General features: G+C 51.2%; 1 protein-coding gene across 1 annotated transcript; it reads left to right on the plus strand.

Annotated features, from left to right (window-relative positions):
- Positions 1-634: 634 nt before the first annotated feature.
- Positions 635-10,240, plus strand: C8R40DRAFT_1241838 (uncharacterized protein; the record flags this gene model as incomplete). Its single annotated transcript, XM_046233555.1, has 8 exons — positions 635-953; positions 1,011-2,162; positions 2,375-4,947; positions 5,324-6,395; positions 6,462-6,646; positions 6,896-7,216; positions 7,471-8,748; positions 9,898-10,240. 8 exons carry the CDS (start codon positions 635-637, stop codon positions 10,069-10,071), a joined length of 7,074 nt encoding a protein of 2,357 aa, XP_046079145.1. The 3' UTR covers positions 10,072-10,240.

The following is a 10,240-nucleotide window of genomic DNA, read 5'->3' on the forward strand; positions in this document are numbered from 1 at the left end:
GTGCGAGGATAGGGATGAAGGAGTCAAGTTGAAGTTGAACTCGTTAGAGGCATATGTTATATACCACCACCATTCCATTCCGATTGATCAATTTACGGTGCCGATCTTCCTCGTCATCTATGTGTAGAATGATACACGGCGAGAACTGTGTAGTGTGGGCTAATCTCCGGCTAAATATTTGTTTGATTGGCAGGCTTGCCGGAGGGACACGCAGGATCTGAGTAGTATGTACTTTACATATTCGGCAAGATCAACAAGGGCGATGAATTTCGGAGGAGAAGTTGTGTATGTATATATACATACACATATATACAGACTCACTAGGACCTTTGCAGTGAGAGTGTGTGTGAGGGTGAGAGAGAGTGAGAGAGAGTCAACGTCCAAGCCGCGTGAAGGGTTTGACAAATGGATGTTATGTAGTAAGTAGTAAGTAGTAGTAGTAGTAAGCGCCCCTTGATCAGTGATCAGTGATTTTGAGCGCTTATATGATTATCTGTCCCGTGACGTGACTGAGCTTGATCAACAACCCAACCCTTCACGGGTTTTATCGGCTGCTGGTACAAACTTTTGAGAATCTTGAGCAGAGTCGCTGTGCTGTGTTAATCCGCTCTCGGGCTTCCTTCCTAGATCCCCAATGCCGCCCCGCAAACCCAAACCCAAACCCCCCAACTCCCTCTCCCCTTCCCCCACCCCCAACTCCCCCACCACCCCCTCCTCCCCCTCCCCCTCCTCCCCCTCAACGCAATTCATCTCCCTCTCCGACGACGACATCAACCTCTGGGACGCCCTCTGCATCGTCGGCGAGTCCGCGAAGCACTTTAAAGTCAAATGGGCTGGGACGGACCCCGCGACGGGAAAGCCGTGGGCGGACAGCTGGGTGGCGAAACACGATGTGACGCCGGATATGGTGGGGGTGTGGAGGGAGGGACATCCGAAGGGGGGGAGTGGGAGTGGTGAGTCTTTTTTTTGAGTTTGAGTTGGGGTTGTTCTGATTGGGTTGGTTGGTTTAGTGTCGACTTCAGGTAGACGGGGGTCGAAACAACAGTCTACGACGACGACGACGAGGACGGCTAGTAAAAGTAGAAGTACAGCTACAGCTAAACCTCGTGGTGTATCCTCCGTCTCCACCACAAATTCCAACTCCAACTCCAACAACTCCAAATCAACAAACTCCAAATTCACCACAAACTCAAACTCCACCACAAACCCAAACTCAAACTCCAACTCCAACTCCAAATCCCCCTCGAAATACATCTCCCGTCCCCTCTCTGATATCTCCAAACGCGAATTCTTATTCGACGGTGGGGTGTACGACGAGCCGCCGTCTGCTGGGCCTTCCAAGTTACCACATCCACCTCCACTGCAACGACCGCAACCGCAACATCCACCGCAACCTCCACGTCTACCGCAGCAGCAGCAGCAGCGGTCTAAGAAACGTAAACGCCTACACTCCCACTCCCCAGAACCCGAACCCGAACCAGAACCAGTCGAAATGGAAATGGACCTGGACTTGGACCCTGGAATGGACGAATCAGTGTCGATGTCGATGCGGACCGCGCGTCCACCTCCTCCGAAGAAGAGGCAGAAGATACAGAGGAGAGAGGAGAGAGAGGAGATGCAGATAAGACAGAAGAAAGAGATAAAACAGAAGAGAGAGGAGAAAGAGATAAAACAGAAGATAAAACAGGAGAAGGCGAAAGCGAAAGGAAAAGGAAAAACAAAAGCCAAGTCGAGAGTGGTATCCGATTCTGAAGAAGAAGAAGTTTCCGATGAACACGACGACGAGGAGGAGGACGAGGACGAGGAGGAGATTATTTCCACTTTGATGATACCCCCGTCGACTACTTTGATGCCCACGTCGACAACAACGTCGGGGGTTCGTCAGACTCGGGTTAAACCTCGCACCGATACCCCCTCGACCCCCCGACCGAAGTTCAACAGCGGGTATGTGTTGATCGCGTCTACGACTAAGACGACGACGAAGGAGACGAAAGGGAAAGAGAAAGAGAGAGAGAAAGACGATGATATCGATACCGCGAAACAAACGAGGAAACGCTCTTCGGATAAGAACAAGAACAAGGACAAGAACAAGGATAAGAATAAGGATAAGAATAAGGACAAGGATAAGGATTTTAAAAATAAACACGGTGTTGATGATTCCGGTGAGTTTACACCTTACCATACCACATCCCCCTTCGTCCTTCGCCCTTCTCACATTCTCTCTCTTTTTCACTCTTCTCACACTCTCACACACATTCTCTTTCGCCCTCCTCACACTCTCTCACACACACTCTCTCTCGCTCTCGTTCGCCCTCCTCACTCTCACATTTTCTCACACTCACTCACACTCACTTTTTTTCTTTTCACTCCTTAGACATAGAAACGCACACAGAGGAGATGCTCAAATCCCAAAGAGCGCGTATGCGGCGGCAGGTGTCGTATAAGAGTACTGCTACTGCTACTTCTGGTGGGGGTGGTGGTGGTGCTTCTGGGGGTGGGGGTGCTACTTCTGCTACTGGGGGTGCTGGTGGAGGTGGTGCTGCGTCTGATTCTAAGACTAGTGCTACTATTACTGCTCCTGCTACCACCACAACCACCACCGCTCGGGCACAACAACAACAACAACAACAACAACGGACGACGGAAAGGAAACACAAAGCGAAGAATTTCAAACATCTTTATTCATCCTCCTCCTCTTCCTCTTCCTCTTCCTCTTCGGAGACCAATCCTCTATTATCCCCTGAGGAGAATCCCGACCTCCTCCCCTCCGATCTCCACGATCCCGACGACCCCCACGACCCCGACGACCCCGCCGATAACGACGATCCGCACGATCCCGATGGTCCGCACGATCCGCACGATCCTCACGATCCCGACGCTCCAGAGTACCCCGCGTACCGCACCACCGCGCGGCAACGCATGGGTGGAGGTTGGAAGGTGGAGGTTGGAGGCAAAGGGGAAGGCACAGGCAAGGACGGGGACGAGGACGAGGACGAGGATGACGAGGGAAATAAGGGAGAGAAGGGGAAGGGGAAGGAAGAGAAGGGAGAGAACGGCAAGGGAAAGGAAAAGAACAAGGGAAAAGAAAAAGAAAAACCTGTCGTCCAAACAATGACAACGCGTAAAAAGAAACCGTACGCGAAGAAGACTGCTGCTGGGACTGGGATTGGGAGTGGGAGTGGGAGTGTCAATCTTAATTCTGCTTCTGCTTCGGGTCCTGGTTTTGGTTCTGGTTCCAATCTCAATTCTGCTTTTGCTTCGGGTCCTGCTTTTGCTTTTGCTTTGGGCTCTGGTCCTGCTTCCGGCTCTGGTCCTACTTCCAAATTCCCAAAAACCCCCAGTTTCATACTCAACCCCGACTCCCCCTTAGCTCAGATCAACACGACCCAGATCAATACGACCAACATCAATACGACCAACATCAATACGACCAACATCAATACGACCAACATCAGTACGACCAACATCAATACGACCAAGACGAATACGAGTCCCCGCTCGTCTTCGACCTCGAAACGCCCCGTGGTATCAGGTGCAGTAGCTGTAGCTGCTGCTATTAATTCTGCATCGTCGAAGTCGTCGTTGTTGTCGTTGTCGTTGTCGTCGTTGTCGAAGTCGGCACTCCCCCATCAACCCCATCAGCCCCCTCTCCAACTCCACCCCCAACCCCATCTCCACCCCGTCAATTCCAAACCCATCAACCTCAACCTCAACCTCGACGACAACGTCAACGACAACGTCAACCTCAACACCACCCCCCTCCGTCCCACTTCCCCGATATTATCCCCCGGTGCCCTCGCGAGGCTGGAGGAGTTTGATCGGTTCGTTGCTGGGTTGGGGGACGACGGATTTGGTGCTACTGCTGTTGATGGTGTTACTGCTGTTATTGATGGGGGTGTGGATGCGGATGCGGATGTACACGGGGATGCTGATGCGGAAAAAAGGAGCAAAGATCCTCTTCCTCTTCCACACCCTCCTGCTCCTCCTCCCCACCATAAAACCGCCGCCGCAGACTACAGCGCGGACGACCTATCCATCGTCCCGGAGACGGAGGCGGGGGGTTCACAGTCGATTTCGGTTTCGATGTCTCAGGCTCTGTCGTTGTCTCAGTCGCAGGAGTTATCGCAGGCTCAGGAGTTATCGCAGTCTCAGTCCCAGTCGCAGGCTCAGCCGTTGTCGCAGTCTCAGCCGTTATCTGAGTCACACGTTGCACGGCTCGGACAGAGTCCGTCGGTTCCCCTTCTTCCCCTTCTTCCTCCTACTCCTCCTACTCCTCCTATTCCTCCTATTCCTCCTCGTACACGTTCTGCTTCGGGTTCACCAATCAAAAACGGAATGAAACCGAAACCGAAACCGAACCCTCTGGGGAGTACGAGTGCGAATTCCAAAGCGAACCTGGATATGGATATGGAAATTGATCCTTCACCTCCTTCTCCCCCTCCCCATTCCCATTCCCCTGCCCCCACTCCCCTCAATCCTCCCCCCAATCCTCCCGTTCCCGTTCCCGTTCCAGGTCCCCCTCCAACCCCACCAAATCCCCTCAAACCACACACCCTCCAACCCCGGAAACTGAAACCCCTCGGTCCGATCCCCGTGGTGACTCCGTCGAGGTTTTATCCGCATCTTGGTTCTCGTCCTTCTCGTCGTTCTGGGTCTGGTTCGGGTTCGGGTTCGGGGTCTCGTGAGGGGGAGGGTGAAAAGGAGGGGGAGGGTGAGAGGGAGGGTGAGAGGGAGGGGAAGGGTGAAAGGGAAAGGGAGAGGGAGGGGTCTGCTGGAGACGATACGATCGAGACGTGGCCGTCGCCTGTGAAACCTGGGAAACCTGAACCTAGGACACCTGGGAAGTCTGGGAAGTCTGGGAAACCTGAACTTGTGAAACCTGGGAAGTCTGGGAAGGGATCCTTGGTCTCCGCTACACTACAAACGGCGAAAGGGAAGGATAAAGAGGTGGGTGTTGTGTTATTTGCTTTGTTTTTTGAGTGCCTTTTTTGCGTACTTTCTTTCTTTTTGTTTTTGCGTGCTTTGATTTTTTTCGATTTTTTTTTTGCTTGGCTTGGTGATTTTCAAAAGATTTTTTTTTGGCTTTTTTTTTGGTTTTGCTTTGGCGTCCTCTCTTTTTTCAAAAGATTTTTTGAATTCTTTTTTTGGCTTGCTTTGCTTTGCCTTGCCTTGCTTATGGAGTATCACATTACACACACACATACACATGCATACATACATACACGTACATACGTACTCAATTTAACTTTCACATCCCCGTCCACGTCCATTTTTCAACAATTCACATCCAAACACGATTTTTCTAAAACAACTCTTTTCGCAGCTTCTTCCTCTCATGGACACCACAAACCCAACGGATGCTGTTCGTTCCCCTCTTCTCGGTCCTTCCCCGAAAATCACCTCCAATTCTCCCAACTCCCCCAACCCCCCCAATTACCCCACCACCTCCAACACCACCAATTCTCCCAACCCCCTCTCCCTCTCCCCTTCTCCTAACCCCCCCAACCCCCTCTCCCTCTCCCTCTCCCTCTCCCCCACCACCCCAAAAACCAATCCCCCCTCCCCTAATAACCCCACCACCCTCAACTCCCCCACCCCCCCAAAAACCACCTCCCATCCCACCACCACCCTCTCCCTCTCCCAATCCAGCGACGCCCTCTCTTACCAAGTCCGCACCCGGGGCGCCGAGATGGCCGAGGCACGCCGGAGGGAGCGAAGGCTGGAGTTGGGGATGGGTGAGGAGGCGCCGAGGAGGAGGTTGGAGGAGATTATTAGTAGGGGAGGTGGGGGTGGGGGTAAGGAAGGGGGTAAGAGTGTAAATGCGGATACGAATGCAAGTGTAAATGCGGAGGCGAATACGAATACGAATAGTGCTGGTGAAGCCAAGAATCGGTTCGAAGATGGACCCGTGGATAGGGATAGGGATAGGGATAGGGACAGAGATGGGAAGGGAAGAAGAAAGGGGGTTTGGTCGTCGTTTGGGTTTGATGATGACGAAGAGGAACAGGAGGAGTATGGCGATGAGCGGGAAGATCTGGAAGAAGGAGAGGAGGAGGAGAGAGATTCTATGCAACTGAGAGTGTCTAGTCCCGCGAAGCCTATGCTTATGCCTGTGCCTGGGCCTGGGCCTGTGCATATGGATACGGATGAAATGGACATCGAAATGGAAATGGATGCGGACGTAGATATGAATATGGATGTGGATGCGGATATGGATGCGGATATGGAGGTAGAGGAAGGTGAGATCCGTGAAGAGGATACCCAGGGGTCGAGGAGAGGGGGTGGGAGTGGGGATGGTGTTGGTGTTGGTGGTGGTGGTGGAGTGAAAGGTGGGGAAGGTGTGAAAGGTGGTGGGGGGAAAGGTGGTGGTGGTGGGAAAGGTGGTGGTGGGGAAGGTACGAATGGTTTTCACGTCTAGGGGGGTTGGTATTTCGATGTACTGATCTTTGATTGTGGTGTAGAACGAGGACAAGAGCGGGAGCAACAACAACAGCACAACGCAGATACCAACACGGCTAAACAGCACAACGCAGGCGTAGACCCAACCCCAATCCCAATCCCAATCCCAGACCCAATCCCAGACAAAGACCCAGAAGCAGACAAAGACACCCATCAAAGCATAGACGACGACGCTGATTTCGACGGGGTAATTACATAATTCCTTCATTAACTCTGGGTTTTGGGTTTATACTGATTTGTTTCTCTTTCTCCTTCCTTTTCCTCTTTTTCCTATACTCTTCTTCCCCGACTCCCTTGCTCTGTCCCTATACTCCCCTTCTCCCTTCCCTACACCTCCTCCTCCTCTCCTCCTCCTCCTCCTCTTTCTCCTCCTCCTCCTCCTCCTCCCCCTCCTCCTCCTCCTCTTCCTCCTCCTCCTCCTCATTCCCATCGTTAGAGCAACTTCGAACTCAGATACCCCGACAGTCCCGCAGATCCGCAACCGCAACCGCCGCTGTCGTCCAAGAACGACGAGTTTTCTACTTCGATTGAGAGTACGAATGTGGATGTGGATAAGGATGTGGGTGTGGATGTGGATAAGGATGTGGATAAGGATGTAGATAGTGCGAATGTGGATAAGGATGTGGATGTGGATGTGGATAAGGATAAGGATAAGGATGTGGATAAGGATGTGGATAAGGATGTGGATAAGGATGTGGATGTGGATAAGGATACGAAGGCGGATAAGGATGATGTGGATAAGGATGTGGATGATGTGGTATGTTTATCTGCTTTGGTTCTTCGTTTGTTCTTTACTTCATTACTTCGTAAATTCATGAACTTATGAACTATGCTTATGGTTCCCTTTCTTTCTTCCCTTCCTCTCCCCTCATTCCTCTCTTACTTCTTTCCTTCCTTCCTCTCCCTTCCTTCCTCTCCTCTCTTTCTTCATCAACTTATCAACTTATAACCTTAAAAACTCCTGATCGTGGATATAACATAAACTCATCCTTCGTGCACAAACCACTACAGAACCCCCCACATCCATCGGAGGACGAGGCGTCTTCCCTCTTGCTGCAAGGGCAGCAGCAGCAGCGACAAGAACAACGAAAAGAACGACAAGAACAGCAAGAACGAAAAGAACGACAGCAGCAGGAGCAAAGCGAACAAAGCGAACTCGAGGCCCTGCGGAGGGAGAGGGACACATGGATCAAAGAAAAAGAAACTTTACAAGAAGAATTACAGAAGACTATTGCCGAATCGGCCTCTGCTCTAGCTGCTAAGGATGTTTTATATGCTGAATTACGGGTCGAGTTCGAACAGAAAACGCACTCTCTGGAGGACGAAAAACACTCTCTCGAACAAGAAAAGCACTCTCTCGAACAACAAAACCAATCCCTCCAATCAACCCTCCTCACCACCCAATCCGACCGCGACTTCTTCCACACCCAATACACCACCGCCTCCTCCTACACCACCTCTATCCACTCCCAAAATCTCCTCCTCCTCCAACGCGCCGAGATCGCCGAGTCCCAATCCACCCGCGGGGTCGCGGAGGTGAAAGAGGTGTATGGGGAGAGACTGAGGAGGGCAGAGGAGGAAGTGAGGGCGTTTTCGAGAGTGGTGGATTTTATGATGCGGAAGGATGAGAAGACGGAGGGGGTGAGGAGGGAGGCGGGGGAGGCGCCGGAGTTGAGGGCGAGGTGTGGGGAGTTGGAGGGGGAGAGGGGGAGGTTGGAGGATAGGATCGGACAGTTGGAGAGGGAGAGAGAAGAGAGGGATGATAAAGTCGTACATCTGGAAGATAAAATCCTACACTTGGAAAGAGAAAGAGAACAGAGGGAAGAAGAGTGGAGGAGGGAAGTTGGGAAGATTAAACAGAGGATCGGGATCGGGATCGGGATTGGGGGTGGGATTGGGGGTGGGATTGGGGGTGGGGGTGATGTTGGTATGGGGGGTGGGATTGGTATGGGGGGTGATGGAGATATGCATATGGGGGGTGTCGGTGATGGGTTGATTCATTATCATGATCATGAGCATGAGCGTGATCGTGATTATATTCAGAGTGGGAGTGGTGATTCTGTTGCCCCTGTCGACTCCGCTGCTGGTCCTGCTGGTTTCAGTGTTAGTCCTGGCCCTGCTCCTGGCTCTGCTCCTAGTTCCGGTCCTACTCCTGGCCCTGCCGGCCCTAGTTCCACCCCTGCCCCTGCCCCCTCATCCACCACAAACCCAGACCCGAACCAAAAAGTGTTCAGATGCGAATGGAGAGAAGACGATGGGCCGTGTTTGTTCATTTGCGAGACGCGAAAGGTGTGTGCCTTGGTCCTCCCTGCCTCTTTTCGATTACCCCTTCGTCCCTTCCTCCGTCCTCCCTCCGTCCTTCCCTCCTCCCTCCCACTCATCCTTGTTGTTGTCCACTTATTCTTGTCCACTTATTCTTGTTCCCACTCACACTCACTCACTCACTCACTCTCTCTCTCTCTCTCTCACTCCACAGGAATTAGAAAACCACATGATCTACGGAGGACATATCTAGTCCGTCGTGGGGGTGTTGTAGGAACATCGTTTGAGGGGGTTGGAGGGTTTGGGGGGCCGGGGGGTTTCCTTTCTTTGCTTTTCTGCCTTTGTTTTTTGCTTTTGATTTGGCTTTCGATTTGCTTTGATTTCTTTTTCGTTGCTTTGCCTTTGGCTTCGCCTCCGATCTTCGATTTTCTTTCCTTCTTGCTACTTTGTTCCGACGATCCACATTACCTGATTCCGAGTCCCCGAGTCCCTGAGTACACTCTTCTGTATATACGCATATACTCACTGTGCCAGATGCCAGTTCTAGTATGCTAGTAGTGTAGTGTAGTATGCTAGTATGCTAGTAGTGTAGTAGTGTATACCTGTAATTATTGCACACACACCTTGTGTGATGTCGGCTCGCTCCGAGTCTGTGTAAGTCTGTTTTCGAAAGGAATGAAATGAAATGGAATGAGTCGCTAGGTAGGTAGTGGTTGTAGATGCTGCGATGGATGCTACGATGGTGTTTGTTGGGATCTGTTGGGATATTACGATGGTGTTTGTTGGGATATTCGACCCTATTCACTGGGATATTCGACCCTATTCATTGGGGTATTCAACCCCTTATGCTTTCACCCCCTTATGCTTTCACCCCCTTGAAAGCCTTTAGAGTCACTTACTTGCACATGTAAATCTATCATGTAAATCATTTTGTGTGATAAAATTGGTAGGGACTCGGAACCGTCAAAGCCAACGAACGTTTTCTTCACATGGGAGAAATCGAGCCGAGACGGGCGTGACTACATAGTCTATACACAGCTAACTTATCATACTCAGAGGTGAGTCTGGTGACGGGTCCAGATCATTAGGAGTGTCAAGACTTGGACATTGGGAGCTGGAACTGGTATCCACAACCGTTTATCTGCTACTCGTGAGTCATAACATCATATGCTGCAGCGAAATCAAGCCTTGGCACAAGCTGGCACAAGTTACAACAAAAAATCCTCACTGTTCAGTACTTCAGTATCTCAGTATCTCAGTTCTCCTACTGCTATTGACGGTACTGCTATCGACGGTACTGCTATCGACGCTACTGCTATCGACGGTCAAAACACCGGGGGAACAGAGTGAGAACACGCGATTCAAGGAGGAGATTCAAGTGCAACAAACTAATCGCAGCAAAAAAAAAAAATTTCAACCATCTGGATCCGAGTCCTCCGATGTTATTTTTCCTGTTTTCTTCGATAAATCAAGAGAATTGGTATACTATATGGTGGCGCCTGGTGGCGCTCAAAGTCAG

Source organism: Lentinula edodes, assembly GCF_021015755.1.
Source record: "Lentinula edodes strain Le(Bin) 0899 ss11 chromosome Unknown C8R40scaffold_78, whole genome shotgun sequence".
NCBI classification, from domain to species: domain Eukaryota; kingdom Fungi; phylum Basidiomycota; class Agaricomycetes; order Agaricales; family Omphalotaceae; genus Lentinula; species Lentinula edodes.